This window comes from Coloeus monedula (assembly GCF_965178545.1).
Source record: "Coloeus monedula genome assembly, chromosome: 14".
In the NCBI taxonomy this organism is placed as follows: domain Eukaryota; kingdom Metazoa; phylum Chordata; class Aves; order Passeriformes; family Corvidae; genus Coloeus; species Coloeus monedula.
In genome coordinates, this window is record NC_138794.1 from 3,681,317 (window position 1) to 3,698,041 (window position 16,725).

The following is a 16,725-nucleotide window of genomic DNA, read 5'->3' on the forward strand; positions in this document are numbered from 1 at the left end:
CCCCGTGCAGGCACGGGCAGCCTGCACCAGCTGAGCTGCGCACGCAGCGCCGCAGCCACACAAACGCATCTTCTGCAGGCACCGGGGCTGGTGCAGCTGACTCCAGAGCCCGGTGCTGGCTGCAGCAGCACAGCCACGCTCACAGCACCCAATCTCTGCACTTACAGTGCTCACGGGTAGGTGGTGGCCTGGGAGAGGCCTCAGTCTGTATTTTGGGGCTATGGCAAAGTCTGATCACCGAGCATCACTGGCACGCAGGCCAACTGCTCTGCTGTGATGCAAGCAACACGTAAAAAACAACGGCACGTACGCAATCTGGGGGGAAGGAGAAGCAATGAAATCTAATTGCAAAGGCAACGAAATGGAGTGATTTGCAATCATTTGGCAAAGGCAGGTTTTTCTGTTTCCTCTGCTGCCAAACTGCAAACGTGTACCTGCAGAAGGGCTCAGGGTCTCTGAAAGCCCCTGGTCACTCCAAACCTAACAACGGCCTGTAAAGAACTGTTTCCATTACTCCCCCAGCCCCAGCCACCATCTACGGCACAAACCAACCCACTAAACCCCCAGACTATTTTGCTAAGATGGAACTTCTGCCTATGTGAACTGGGTTGCTAAAACCATGGAATGAAGAGATTCATGGAGTCACAGTGGTCTTTGTGCAGCACTTGGACCCAGCTTTGGCATTTTTACTGGGTTTGCTTTCAATCTCTGCTTGGATTTCCAGGAGCTGCCATTAGGGTGTCATATGCCTCCTTTGCAAAGTCCCTCAGTCTAGGTTGAGCTCTTAGGAATTTTAATCCGCCTGCCTAAAGAGACTCAGGAACAAGTTTTTCCAAGCCAAGTCATACCCCTCCCCACCTGCCCATTTTTCTGCTTCCAAAACCTCAGGATGAGAGTTTTCATTTAGTTTTGACTCTAAAGTTGCTGAAATTTACTTAGGTAGTCCCTAAAAGAATAACAACTTTATTTATTAAAATGAACGTTTTCCTCAAACCCCATCCCCCAATCTCAAGCAGCAGCTGACAGAAATGAAACTATATTAAAATATACAAAGCACTCCATTATGTACTGTAGACCTATGAACTTAATTCCTAATTACTAAACCATGTTAGAAAAAATAACTCAAATGAAATAATGAAAACATGAAAGATAAAAAGATGTATTTTTGGAAATATAAGTGGAATTAATGTCAGAGACAAGATGAATACATCAATATGGTAGTGACCAGATTTGCTAAGGTGGCAGCCCATCATTATAAAGAATATATTTTACATCAAAACCACTAAATACGAGTTTTAAGCACGTGAGTACTCTCTTTTAATTCACATGGATTAATCATGGGCTTGAAGTTGCCTATATGTCTATATATGTGTAGGATGAAGAGTTCCTTTTTAATATCCGTTGTTTCTATCCAGTATGTTAAGCTGAATAGATGTATGAGGTTTGTGTAAGTATTTTGTGTTACTCTCAAAGAACCTCTCAGAATATGGTGTTGCCATGAACACAAGTTACCTACAAAATCCAGTAACTCAGTAGCGGTCATGTCACGAAGTTTACTCCAGAATCTGCTTTCTTCCTCTGATTTTCTCTAACTTTCCATCCCTATACCTCATGGCCATCACTGTTTCTCATTTCTATCCCAGACTTGGAGAGGTAACCAGAAGGATAATTTTAAGGATACAGGTTGTCAAGGGACAAATTACATGTGTGGAACTGTGCCACACACATTAATATTCAATTTTTAAAACACTCTTTACCTATGAATCAGAGATGGCATCTGTACTAAGCATGCTTTAAAACTGGTTACTATTTTGTTTTAAAAAGCCACTATAAAGAAACAGCATATTATTCTAACACATATTGTACAAATAAATGGGAAAAGGCAATTACAAATGGAACAGGACTTGGTTAGTGATACACGGATCTGGAACTAGGAAGGACATTAGGGAACACTGCATGTACAAATTTATACTGGGATCCAGACAGAGTGTTTATACAGACCTCATACAAATCAACAAAATCCAACCAAAAGCCTTTCTGTCAGTATTGAAAATTTTAATTCTGCCACTTTCTAATGCAATGGTGATGACACATGATGTGTCCAAACCATGCTCCACAACCACAGCATTTTAGCTCACACTGCTTTTACCTGTCACGATCCCCCAATCAGCCTCACATGCAGCACTCAGGATGGCATCATTTTCAATAAATCTGTCTTGGTTCCAACCCTGACACCCTGTCATTATACCAGGTCACTGCCTAGCTGACATTTGACAAACAAGCAAACTAACACCATCATCTAGCAGCAAATGTTTCAGAAAAAGTATAAGCTTCTCATTAAAAAATTGTTCCCCTTGTTCCCACATCTGCTAAAGAAGCTGGCATTTCTTCTGAACATATTGCCCCTAAAATCTTTATTATTATGGCCTTCTAGAAAGTTAACAGCTAGAGGCTTGATCCTGCAAGCACAGCTGGGCATACAGTTTGGCAGCATAAACAAAGCCATTGTCTTTGTATGATCAGATCCCATCCAGCACAATAAAATGGCAATTATATACACAGGTGAATCCATTCATTTGTGAGGCAGGAAATGGCATAAAGCATCTTCTAAAAGATAAAGAGCAAACATTCACAGCATTTTAATGCTGAAGAGCCCCATCTGACAAATGTGTCTTCTCTAATCTGTTCTCATCTTTTAACAAGGAGTTCTTGTCATTTTACCAGAAGTACCAATTCAAAAAATCTGTTCACAAAACTGACCCACTACCTTACAAACGTGAAAAAGCTCCAGAGCCGCACAAATAAATGCAAAGAACACAAAATATTAACAGATAGAACAAACTTACTACTTTGCAGACATTAAAATTCTAACCATGAGGCTTAATAGCTTTATGCTACCTTCTTCTACAAGCTGTGATAGAAATACTGACCGTAACAAAGGAAAATAAAATTTGCACATGAGGAAGATATTGAAAAAGAACTTCTGATAAAAAGCAGAAAAAGGGGTACCTGAAAATGTGCACATATGCGAGTCACCTGACCCAGACACCATATGAAAAGAATTATCTTTTGAGTTTGCTGAGCCACTAATATCTTTCAAAAGTCCTGGTATCTGGAGAGGCACTGCAGTAAGGAATGTAAGATTTTATTTTTTTCTCTTTTAAGATGAACGTCTGCCTTCTCCCTTAGGCTGTGGCCCTACTTTATGTTTCTGCAGGCACGGCAGCACACATGTAAGCAGTTTTATTGAAATCAAGGAATCTTTATGCAGTCAAACTCATTCTCTGCCTTTGGGACACGGCCTTTAGAGAGCAAACTACTGGGATAGGTATCATCTTCCTTCTGCTATTCCATAACACCCAGGACAGCCAAGAAGTGGATCTGTGCAGGGCAAGTAACACATGGAATTCCTAAGCCCTTTCCTACTGGGGCATAGTGAAATACAGCAGTAATAGTATGCTGCTAAGAACACAGGAACCTCAGTTCTGCAAACATTTCCACATGCGATTAATCCTGAGTGAATGCTACTTAATTGGATTCCAGATAATAGTGTCTGAAGAAATCCTTACAGAAATACAAATTTACACTGGCTCAGATGGAAACTATGACATCTGGGCTGAAAAACAACTTGCAGCTAATTAGTTTAAGAAAAAGATGACAGAAACATGCCACTACAGTAGGACACAGTGCCTGGCATGAGATGCCTTGCTTAGGTGTGTTTCTTGCCAGGATTTGCCTCCCTTAGCATCTTTTTCCATGTTCTGGAAGAGGCATTTGGGACAGCAAGGGGGGAACCTTTGCAGATATTCAGTCTCATGCTCGTAGGTGTGTATGCAGAAATGCGCAGTCAGTTCCCCACACCCAGTGATTGTAAACCCAGTGACAACTGACTCACAGTCCTGGGACTGGGAGAAATACGAGCTGCACGTAAACTGAAATTCAGTCTGTAAAAGGACAAACCTAACACAGCTGGGAAAAAGGATTGGCAACATAAGAGAGAAAGCTGGAAGCAGCAATACTACAGGAAGCCAGTAGTGGACCACAAGTTCCATTTGAATAACCAGTGTGCTGCAAAGGTCACAACACTCTGCAGCAATCCCATACACAAACACACGTCCTGCCAGCGTGGGCAGAGAGCCCCACTGGGTGCAACTGCAGCCAGGAGAATGACCCAGGCCTTGTGCAGGACACGGATGGACAGACTGGCAACATGTTAAATGAAGCTAAGGAAAAATACACAGATACTTAGGGCAATGCACACACCAAAAGCAATCCGTGGGGCTGGTGGGATTGATCTACACACAGACACAATTCTGTCCCAAGGAAAGAAGGAGGCCATACATGGACAGCTTTGCTTTTGCTATGGGGTGAAAAACACAGCCCTCCATGGCTGCTGGCTTTGGAGCCTCCCTCAGCCATCCTGCCTGGGTGGTCTCTGCACAAGCAGTAGGAAAGAGAATGCCAAAACTCAAGAGAAGGAAGGATACAAATCTCCTTTTGAGGTACAGTGCTCCACTTTCTGGCACCACCTCATGCTGCTTTGTCAGGACAGGCAACCCAGGGCACATGTGAGTCCAAACACTGCTCCATGGGTGCCTCCCTCCCTTGCTCCCACCCCACAGCTGCTGCAAGAGAAGACACAGAGTGCCATAGAAAAGGTGAGCAGTAAGTGCCCTACATCCAAACTTTTCCCAGAGGATTAAGCAGAAGAGGAGCTGCAGGAACTGCCTCCTAGTTACCAAACAACAGGTTAGAGGCTAGGGTAAGTCAGGAATGGAGACCTGGATTCTTGTTTTCTTCATGTACAGGAGATTCTGGATGAGGAAGATACACCATCCTCCAAGAATTAAAAGAAGGGGTTGACAGTAACCCTTTATGGAGGTGAGAATGCTGTAAAATACAAGATTTGTGAAGCCGAAAAAAACCTTGCAAAAAAGAGCTGCTTGATTCCAATGACTTTGTATGCAAAACACATCAGCATATCAAGGAAGTAACAGCAACTCCAGAATTGTTCCTTGCAGCTATAGCTTTTGCTCCTCTCCTTGCACTTTCCTGCTTCTCCCACCTGGATTGCATCTCCAGGATGCTGCACATCCCTGTAAGGTCACTCCCTGTGTTATTATTAAGTTTCAATATGTACTTATATTTAGTACATTTAGTAACCCAGTCTGATACGGGATTGATTCCCAGAAATGGTTTGCATTATTGTGCAATTGTATCTTGAGCTCTCATAAACTTAAAGTTTCTTCTGCTCATTGCCTTTGGTGTAGTTTTACTCTCTGTATTTTAAGTGGCTTCATAGGTAGGTGCCTTCCAAGCCCAAGGAGGACAAAGTTCCTGACTTTAAAGGCTGACACACTGTTTCCTAGTTGACACCAGTGACACCACAGTGATATCTATAAGGTCCCTACAGCCTGGAATTTTTTCCTTCCTCTCTGGCCCTACTTACTCTGCTGCATGTAGGGTGTTTTGTTAACTGATTGTCTTAAAGAAATTCCTTGGTGTATGATATTCCTTGCCCTGTTTTTCCTCGTTTGTTATATGATGTCTTCTATTCAAGCAGCCAAACCAGAGCTGGCAAACAGTCTCTCTCTAGGTTTTTTACACATTGCTGCAAGGCAAAATAAACAGTTGTTTCCAGTTTGCATTGTCGGGGCTACAGATGTATGCTAATTAACCTTTCAATCTGCTGATGGAAAGCTGAAAGAGATTTAAATATACTTTTCTAAGGCAGAGACCAAAGTCTATGGACACCTGTACTTTCTAATGTTGGGCTCTGTGTGGCCCAGAGCAGAGCACATCATCTCCTCCCTTTATGTTGACTCTGAAGGCAATTTCAGATTTCAGCAGGGCTTTACAAAAGGCCAGGAGGCAGAGATAAAATTCTTCTGAAATTCAAGGACATTATGTGTCTTTTTGGAGAAGCACTGATGCCAAGGATAATATTTGCGTTGACCTGAGACCACTTGAAGGATAGGGAACTTCAGACTGGGGCAATAGGAACTAGTTCATAACATGGGAAGTTCATTGTTTTGTTAACATGCTGCAGTATTTACTCAAATTTTGTACCTTCCTTTTGTTTTCTAGAACCAAAAAGCCCCAAACAAACAAACAAAATCCCAAACCCAGGTCTCATATACCCTTCAGGCAAAAGTATTATCAAGCCTGTCATGTCAAACAGTCTGAGTAGAAGAAAGGAAAACTGGAAATGAATCTGCAGTTTATATCCAATTTCAGTATCAGGTTTAGAACTGGCTGCTACACAACTGAATGAAACAATCTCATATGTGCAAAGCCAGTACTGCAGAGACCTTCCCAAGAGGAGGAAGCAAGGATCTGTTTCCTTCTTTAAGTTCTAAAAGCTTTACCTCATGATACTGTCTTGTTTGCCAAATATTTCTTGGAATCTTTCAAATAACGGTTCATTCTCGTTGCTCCTATTGTGCTTCAGCCAAACTGCTGGCTGTTGATGCTGCCTCTGCTGGTGTCCTGAGCCAGCTGATGTCCTGCCCATGTGCTACACCTGTGTTTGAAGCATCTAATCTTTTCCATGTGTACCTGTGCACAGGACAGGTGGGTCTGTACACACAGGGACACATCCATGGGAGGCAGGGATCAGAGATGGATGGCACAGGAGCAGCCTTGAAAAGTACCAAGGTACCTAAGGAAACAGCAAAGTATTGATGTTCTAACTCCTAACACCTTTAAAAAGCCATCTCCACAACCTCTTCCTGCTTGCTCCACACAGACTACTTCCCAGTGTTTGTTGCTATATTTATCACTCAAATTACAGTATTACTGAGAGGCCTCAGGCAGGCTCATTCTCCTTATGCCTCTCAAGTACACAGTGGAAAGGTTTTTACTGCTCAGACACCACCATTTCAAACAGTTAAAATGTCCAACCTCTCCCCATTGTTCTCACTTCTTCAGCATTATCAGGAAGACCTTTCATCTATCCTCAAATGACAATTGTATATACTTACTGTCAACAATCACTTGCTTACAAGATTTTTATTACCCTAAATGCAGGAAGACCTGTTAATGTGTTATTATGACAGGAAAATCAGGAAATGAAGAGTTAAGCCTGAAAACTCTGTCTTCATTTTGCTGTCTACAAAAAAGTTCATTCCAGTTGGGGCTCCTAAAAGGTTCTTTACCCAATTAAAAAAAAGAGATCTGTCAATTAATGAGGGGAAACTAATATTTCTCTTATCTTTTTGTAGTAGCAACATACAGATTTCAATGAAAGGGGCACTATTCCTTCACCCAAAACATATATCCAACAATTTCCATGAGATCGGTTGATGAAAATTATTCAGTGGCTTCAAAGTAACAAGGAACAGGATCTAACAAAAAGTCTGTAGAGTATGGGTGTGAAAAACTTCAGCTGCTTATTGCCTCAAAGGTTCTGAGACAACGATCTTATTCTGCATTAGCTTCATTTGGACTTAAAATTGTGACACTGCAGGAGAAAATGTATTCATCTATTGTGATCTACACAAAAAGTTCAGACTTGCACATTTGGTGCTAATTATTTAAACTAATTAAAGAGAAAAAAAAACAATAGAGAGATTTAAAGAACTGAATTTTAAAGATGTTTCCCCATATACTCCTACCATGCTAACAACAAACATGGAACATCTTGCCCCCAAAATTATTTGTTTGCTGAACAAGAGCAAGGTTTTACTATAAGCTGTGGTTCGACTTCATGTATAAAAATGATGGCATTTTATGCTACAATCTTCAGATGAAATCTTTTAAATTAAAAAACTGATCAGTTTTAAACTTAAAACCGATTGCAGGAGGACAGAGAAAGACCATTAGCTACTCAAGCTCCCTACTTTCCAAATATTAGGAGAATTTATGCTCTAGTCCTTGTTATTTTTGTTTTAGGAAGTGAAGGAATCAGTACTCAATGAACTGATTAACTCACTGAAAATGCATTCACCCCTACTCTAGGATATGACCAGGTATCTGCAAATAAGTTTAAATACTGTCTAAGAAACATGTGTCAACGTGGTGCAGAAGAATTAGAAAGTAGAAACAATTCCACAACGGACTTGTTGCCTTAAATGTGCTCTATTCTGATGCACCACGGCAGAACTCATGGAAGTGCTGCCTGAAGAAGCCACGACCTCACCATCAGTTCCTAGGATAAGCCAGACCTTTGCAGTGATCAGCAAATCATGTCTCATCTCAGAAAGGAACAAACAGAGACCTGCCAGGAAAAACTGCTTGCAGATCTCCAGGGACTGATGTATGAGCGAGGTACATAATTAAAAAGGGAGAGAGACTGAAGAAGCTCTGAGTTGGTAAAGGAGAAGTCACAGGGGACTCATATTTAGTAACATGGCAAAAGTGAGGTCATAAACCAGAGCAACCAAAAGGAGGAAGGGAGAAAAGCACATGGTGAAGGACTGGACAGGTCCCAAATGGCCAAGGAGAAAAGCTCAAAAGGCTGCAGACCAAGTTTTGGCAGAAAAACACAGAGAAAGATCTGTTGTCTATTTCGATGGACCCTTTGAAGTTTTCTGGATCTAATCTGATTTTTGTCTGTCATTCTTTGCCAAAAAGATATATCCTGCCAGGGAAAAACCCACCTTCCCTTATATTAATACAAAAACAAATGGTCTGTTTTAAATATCAAACACTTAAAATGCAGAACCTTTCTTCTATGATGTGTTGGAGAGTTCAATATTTGCAAGCTGTCACACTGGCCATTACCACAGACTAAAGCTGTTTCTGTACCTTGTACTTTATCAAATGATGTCAGAACATAGGCTTTGGTCCTACACCCACAGCTGCACCACAACCAACCCACTGGCTCCATCCATACTTCACTGAACTGGATATCAGAGGCTTATTTACTAAAATATCTGCATAGGGGTCTCCAAAATATATTTTCAAAATTTTTTTACTGATACTGAAAGTCTTCTGTCACTCTGTTGTAGTCATCTCTTTTAATAGTGCCTAACATTATATTACATTACGATACCACAGCGTTGTGAGCCTTTCTAGGCTGTCATCTCACACAGTCTTTAGGCACAAGCTTACCTTCAAACCCTTCCCCTGAATTATTTTAGTTCATACTTGCAGGTGCCTTACTTTCATGCCTTGTTGGAGGGGGGACACAGTCAACAATACTGCAAATATACACTGGGCTAAAAACTACCATCACTACACTATGATGTTCAGCCTGCCACTGACACTAGTTCCCATTAAGGTGACAGCATTTACTATGCATTACTCTAAGCAATATCCTGAAAATTTCACATCCATTTGCAACTCTTAATACATTGAAGTGCCCCAAATCCCATTCTGCCATTGCTATTAGCAGGTGCTTTTCAACAGAGGCAGTCAAAGGAGGATTGTTAGCTAAGCAGCAAATGTGGAGTTAAAGTGGGAGTTAATTCAGAGTAGCAATAAAGTAACTGGACAAGACAAACAGGAGCCCAGGAAATAGGAACTTCGCCCTGACAAGACAGTAAATGCACCCTCATAATGGTGTGACACCAACACTTTAAAGGCTGTGTTCTCCTCCCAACACAGTGTGTTCTAAACAGCTTTAAGCATCCATGTGTTTTACACTAAGATACATTGTCTTACCTTCTTGGGTCTCTTGTATAATCCCAAATAAATTTTACCATCCCTACACAAACTCCTGGTGCTTATCCAGATAGAGTTCTTGTCTCCCCACCTGCACAATCCTAGACTTCTGCTCAATAATGGCATCAGCCATTTATTTAGGCATGTTCTTATTTCATTGAGGTCATTCCAGACTTTTTCTCTGCTCTCTACAGTTGCATTAACAGCTCCCTTCCTATTTTTAAATCAGCAGCTAATTTCAGCAACTAAGTGCCTATTGTTTCTTCAGGGTCACTCATAAAACAAACACCATTATCGATCTTTCTGAATCTACCACTAGTTTTTCTCTTTTATCTCATCTGAGTGACTATTCAAGGGACAATTTCTCAGTAAACCAGGACATTTATCCTAGATAAACTAGGGTGTCTGAAGAAAGAGATTTTTCTGTCTCCATGTGCTAATACAGCTCCTATCACAGTAGTATCAAAGAAACTCATAAACATTACTGATTTTGTCTCCACAACACCTTTTTAAAGGGAAAAGTGTTGTTAACTGTCTTACAAACAAGGCAGTAAGACACAGGGGGATTTAGTGCTTCAAGGGCAAAGACCACTCATGAAATATACAATGAATTAAATTCTTATTTTCTACCTTTTAACCACAATGGCATCTTCCCTCTATTTTTGCATACTGTCTGGATACACAATTGTTATTTGTTGGATTACAGCAACTGATGACCTGGCCAGCTGGTATTTATTCTGCATTTTTGATGAGCATCTGAAGACAACAGACATCACGGACAAACATAAAAACCACGTTAAACCAAACTGTATTTCCTTTACCATTATTATTAAACTTCAGTTCAATTCCAAACCTATTTGTTGTCCTCCAGTCAAGCCAAAGGAAATTTTGGCTTTGCACAAGAAAATGTAATACCAAAACTCAAAGCAGCCTTTTCAGGTAATAAGACCTAAGTGACCTCTTTCAGCCGTCAGGTATCTGACCATTATTGCATTGGCCAAGTGTGGCAAATTCCGTCCTTCTCAAATGAATTCTGGACCAATCCACAAAGAAACATTAAATGCAGTTTGACTGGTAGAGCACTCCATCCGTTATAAGACACAATTTTCCAGTGGTGCCCTGGTGTATCATCACTGTTCAGCCACTTTCTGCACATTTTTTCTCTCTTTACTCACACGGATGGAAGTCAGGTTTGTCAGGCTTGTTCTTGCTGATCTCTGGATCAACATAGCTCCAAAGAGAGAGGGTGGGAAGCTAATGTAGGAATTGAGAGGGCTGCCTGTGCTGGGTTTGTCTGTGATGCTGTGCCATGTGGAGCTGGCTGAGCCCACAAGCACCGTCCCTCTGAGAGACAGGAGTCACTGAGCTGGGGGCACGCCTGCACTCCTGCTGCTGGAGCCTCTGGGATCTGAGGTACCTCCTCTGCATGACACTACCCATGTGCACAAAAATACACGGCTGATTCTGAGCCAGGTCAGTTACGTCTGTGTGCTCCATTAAAGGGCAGGCAGATCCCTTCTGTCCTGTTCTAACACTTCGCAGGTTTATTAAACACAGTTTAAGAAGTTTGTCCCTAGACAGGAAATTCATGCCAAAGGTCTCACTGATGCCAAACACCACTTGGTAGGGGCAATAACACTGCCATTTAAATGTATTGTTACTCGTATTATTAAGCTACTATATTAGCATGAAATATATAAGTTTTTTATGAGAATACAAAGATCAAACATGCTAATTGCATAATGAATAGAGAAGTAGCTAGCAACCACTCAAGGATCTGGGAACAAGTGAATCCCCTGGATAAAGGGCATTCAGTTAATCAGAAGTATCTGAGTTGCATTCTCAACTCAAATATTTCTTTTCCCCTTATTTGTATGCAATGACGTTTTCTGGGAAGCAAAATAAAGACTAATGTCCTCACTAGGTTTTTCCTTAACTGAGAAAGTGCACATCAGGAAAACTTGGCAAAGAAGATGAAGAAAAGTCCTGGCAAAGATGGCATGAACTGTAATTTTAACAAGGTTCAGGTAGACATCAGCCTGATCTACCATGAAGTTGTATGTAATGGCACCACAAGTTACAGGAGCACACTCTGTGCCTCTAGACACTCTGCTGAACTAACACCCAGTACTAATGCTCCCCTCTCCTGACAGCTCTCTTCCTACCTGATGGTAGTCTCTGGGCTCTCTACAGGTTCTGCCTCTACTTGCTAAGTCATGTTAAAGCTAGACACTGCTTTGTCTTCACTTGAACTTCACATCCGGTTAGTCTGCACAAAGGAAGTGAGTTATGTGAACAGCATACCTATTTTTTCCTAGTCAGGATGTACTTTGTTGGGTATTATTGCCATTCAGGTGCCTACTTAGTAACCCAGTCAAAAGCTTTGACCAGCTGCATAGCATATAATGATTTTTTGAAAGGAAAGAAAATGCCATTAAACCAAAAGGCCCTGTTCTGCTTCTGAGTAAACAAATGGGAGTTTTACAAAGGCTCAAAAAGGAAAGGGATTAACATGCTTCAACGTGGTAATGGTCTCAACTGTTCACATTAAAATTTTCACAGTAAATTAAACCATGACAGAGGTAGGAAAGAAGTCAATTTTCAGTGGCTCGTGCTGTTTTGCTGACATAAATTGCCATTTTTTAGGTAGTATATCCACCAACCTGTGTAATGATAGAATTATAAAACCACAACCCGTTGTTGATTATGTTCGGCCTTTTGCATGCTAATTTTAGCCTGCTCTGCCAAAATAATTGCATGTACCACCTCATTACCAGGCTTCTGGATATTTAGAACCCTGTCGCTATTCTTTTTTCACCAACCTTTGCTTCAGCCTGCTGTGTTGGCCTTCCCTCCTTGTACAGTGTCTGCTGTTCAACAACACTTCTTCTGCTTCCCAGTTCTGCTCAGGACACCCTTCCAGCACTTACATCCATCCTTTTCCTGGACTGTCTTGACAAGGGTAATGCTAAATGCCAGTTCATCTCTACCCTGCTCATGTTTCCCAGCAAGTTGCATACAACTCTTCACTATCTTCATGCTCCTTACAGTCTATAAAGAACAGCAACTTTCCTTGACTAGTGAATGATGGCATGAAGCACTACCCAATCATCCCAGCAAGGCCGGGGAAGACAAGTAAATACAGACTCACTGGTTGATGCCTGCCAAGAGTTCCCACAACACGTGTTACTTAGTGAGTTTACACAACAGTGACCAAAGAGTAGAGAAGGGACAGGCCATATAAGTGTGCCAGTACCAGACCCCCCAGGGAAAGCTCTGCCCGGCGTTATTGTAGCAGCACCAGAAATGGATGTTCAAGTACAATCAGCGCTTAGCTGACCGCCAAATGACCACGATGCCTTTGCACCTCAGTTGTATCATGGCAGTGTTAAACAAAAAATGACAAAGGCCTGTGAAAGAAAGTCAACCCAGGAAAGGGCAAGGTGCGGCGGGAGGTGTGAGAGACCCAAAAAGCTTGGGTGCAGCGGCGTGTCCCCAGGGCTGGGGAGCTGCCACAGAGACAGACCCCGCTTCAGTCCACCCAACCTCCGCGCCCCGAGCCGAGCGGAGCCCCCCGCGCCCGCCGCCCGGGGACACCCACAGCCTGACCCCGGGCCTCGCCCCCTCCAGACCTGTCCCTGCCCCGGGCCGTGCCCGTTCCCCGAAGGTCCCCGGGCCCGGCCCGCAGCGCTGTCCCGGCCGGTCCCTGGGCCGCGCTGGCCCGGAGGCGGCGGCCGCCCTGCCCTGCCCTGCCTTACCCTGCCCCGGGCCGCGGGGGGCGGCGGGGGCCCCTGAGTCTCCCGGGGGAGCCGGGGGCCGGGGCGAGGGAGGGCGCATAATAAACAGCATCGTTGTCATGCAGGCAGGGCTGCCGGCTCCCCAAGCCTCCTCCCCGCGATAACAACCCAGGTACAGCCCGCGCTCGCCCCCCTCCCTCCCCCTTCCTCCTCCTCCTCCTCCTCCACCTCCTCCTCCTCCTCCTCCCGGGGGGCCGGGGAGAAATCTACAGATCAAAGAAAAGATGCACAATAATAGCGGGGTGGGCGCGCACCGCGGCCCCCCGTCCGGCGGGGCCGGAGCCGGGGCCTCCGGCGGCTCCTGGCCGCGGCCCGGCCGCTGCCCGCCCGGCCGCGGGGCGAGGGGGGCGGCGGCGCGGGGCCGGGCGCCCCCGCCTCGGTACTCACCCGGGCCGGCCAGTGCGGGTACCCCTTCATTTTGGCGAACACCAGGTCTCCAGCCTTGTATTCTCGGGGCCGCGGACGAGCCATCGGGAGCCGCCGCGGGAGCCGCCGTGTGTCCCCCCGCCCTCCCGCACCCCCCGCCCCGCGCACGCCGCCCCGGGGGCAGCCGGGCGAGCCCGCGCGGGGTGCGATGCGCCCGGGCACGGGGCGCAGCCGGGAGCGGGGCCGGGCCGCGGGCGATCCCCGATATCTCCGGCGGCGGCGGCGGCGGCGGCGGCGGCGGCAGCGGCAGGAGGAGATGGGGTGTGTGTGTGTGAGTGTGAGTGTGTGTGCGTGTGTCTGTGTGTGAGTGTGTACGCGGGGGAGGGGGAGGCCTTGGACACAACCCCAGCAGCCCCCGGTACCAGGGAGCGGGCTGGCCGGGCGGGGGCGGCCGGGGAGCCCTCGCCCCGCGGCGGCGGCGGGCGCGGCGCTGCCCGCGGCCCCCCCGTGCGCGCTGGGCTACGCCGCCCGCGCCGCCCGCTCCATCCCCGCCGCAGCCGCCGCGGCCCCGGGAATATGGAGCCGTCTCCGACGAATTACTCCTCGGGCAGCGACCGAAAACAGGATCTTCTTATCCCCCCCCCCCCACCCCGCTCGCGCCTCCCCCCGCGCTTTCCCTTCCTGTTATTTTCTAGGTACACAGATCGGTTTCTATGAAAATAGGAGAGCAGAGAGCGCTCCAGTCCCGCCCGGCCCTCCCTTCCCCGCTGAAGCATGACATGGTTCTTTATGCGCGCCCGACATGGAAGCTGGGCGGCGAGGAGAAGCCGGCCGGTGTTGGCAGCACGGCGCCCGCGTCCCCCGGCCAAAGGCGCCCGGCCCTTGGGCCTGCGAGTGCCCGGGCCCCCGTCATGGAGGCCCAGGCCCAGCACGGACCGGCTCCTCCGGCTGCCTGCACACCCCTCCTGAGCCCTCCCCGTGCCAAGGAGCCTGAGCAGACCCTAGGCAACGGCCTGGCTCCTAAGCACAAGGCTGTCCCAATTCTGTACCCAGCCTCTTCTCCACTGCCAGACTCTCCACCTGCCTTCTCAGCTTAAAACTAAAACCCACATCCACCAAGCCATGGACCTCGGAGCTGCACAAGGGGGACTTCCTCTCACAGGGTGTTTGGGGTCTGTTGCTTGCCAAGTGATGCCAGTTTTTCCCTGTGGAAGGGAAGCAGTGGTAACTCACAAATCCCAGATATTGCTGCTTTTACCATAATGTTATCAGTTCAGCTGTAATATTCAAACATCAATTATTACTGACATTTATTATACTCAAGTATTATCTAGTGGAGCAAAACTAGAAAGGTAGGTCACAAGCAGCAAAGTTTAGGAAAGGTTTTTCTGCAGGTCTGGCTGAAACTGTAGCAATAGGTTGTCCAACCACTCCCATATTTAAGATGGCAGCTGTTCTCTTTGGGTTTAGGGAGAAATACCAGCTCTGGCTGGCACTTCTCTGATTCCCAAGGAAAGCACCTGGCCACAGGCAGTTCCTGCTGATGAAGGAAATAGATGGCTGAAGACAGTAGGGTCACATTTCTGCAAGGGAGTAGATGGACCACAGAGAGCCCTTCCAGTCTGCAAGGGCTGGTAATGGCAGAAAAATAAGATAAATAAGTGCTTCTTCTAGCACCTGTTCCTGGGCTGGCACAGGACCAAGAAGACTTGCTGTTTATGGTGCCCCCAGATGTGGCTCTGGAGCACAAATGCTGCTGTTGCTAGTACGTAAGTCAAGAAAGTTTTCACTCTGGGTCATAAAAAAGGATAAGCACTTCCCCGCTGGTAGAAGCACTGCTGTAAAATCATTAGCTCAGGTATCAGTAGCAGACTAATAACAGAAAAAGAATTCCAAAAAGCTGGATAAACATTTAGATGATTAGCCTGCACTGTGCTCAGTGCTGTTACCTGTTCTGAAGTACTGATCAGTGACAGGGTTGCCACTGCAGCCATCTGCAGTATATACATCTGGCCCAACAGCTCACTTTCACATCAAATAGGATTTTGCATCCTTTTAAACTGATACCTAATTTCAGTTTAAATTCCCTTCAGAAAAATGTAATATAAAATCTCTGAGTATAGGAACTGGGGAGTCTGATCTGACTCTGTCCAGAATAATCCTATGTGCTGTCTTACCTCCTACACCTCTGCTACCTCCCCAAACCAGAATACTTACTAGAGAGGTGGAGCTGACTTTTTTTTTTAATGCATTGTTTGCTTTTCATCTCAGATATATGAATAGCTCTTTCTAGTAACTTATTTAGTGACCTTAAAGAGGAAGGAGCAGGCTGTGTGCCAATTTCTTGCTAAAGGAAACTGTACGCTTTATATACACACCCAAACAACAATGCATCGCTAATGTCAAAATAGCAACATTCGAAGTGACTAGAAACAGAACTGAAACATCTCATTGCAATGTGCACATTTTTATTGCCTTTTGCCCCACACTGGTGTCTGCAGAGAATGCAGTGAATGAATAATGTTTCTAGTCCGCAGTGAAGATAATCATATACTAGAGCTCCAAAGAGAACTCATCCCATGGACATGCAAGGATGCAGCTCTTTTCCTCGTGTCTGTAGATGGCAAAGCATAAATGAGTTGCTACGGTAAGAACTGTTCAGGTTTGGCCAGTTGAAAACTCTTGAACACTCTGCAGATAGTTCTTCCACCAAGCTACAGCTGAGATGCTGGGAAGAGACGGAGAAGGGAAAGCAGATTTCCTTGCTGACGAATGAAAAACCAAATAAATGTTCCACACATTAACAGCACAGAAAAGAACCTTGGCACAAAATGCAGAGGAGTTTCGTAGTGTGCATTACCCCCTCAGTCACTCATCACAGCATACAAAGCTTGAGATCTCCTGCTAGGTCACCTGTATTCCGTTCCTTTCTCTTCTCTTACAAAGGAGAGTTCAT

General features: G+C 45.2%; 1 protein-coding gene across 1 annotated transcript in view; it reads right to left on the bottom strand.

The window, feature by feature from the left end:
- The window catches only part of HDGFL3 (HDGF like 3), a 38,646-nt gene extending 24,480 nt beyond the window's left edge, over positions 1-14,166 (bottom strand). Inside the window, exon 1 of the mRNA XM_082290401.1 lies at positions 13,791-14,166. Coding sequence (XP_082146527.1) covers positions 13,791-13,874 — 84 coding nt within the window. The 5' untranslated portion in view covers positions 13,875-14,166. The remainder of the gene's footprint in view (positions 1-13,790) is intronic.
- Positions 14,167-16,725: the final 2,559 nt, after the last annotated feature.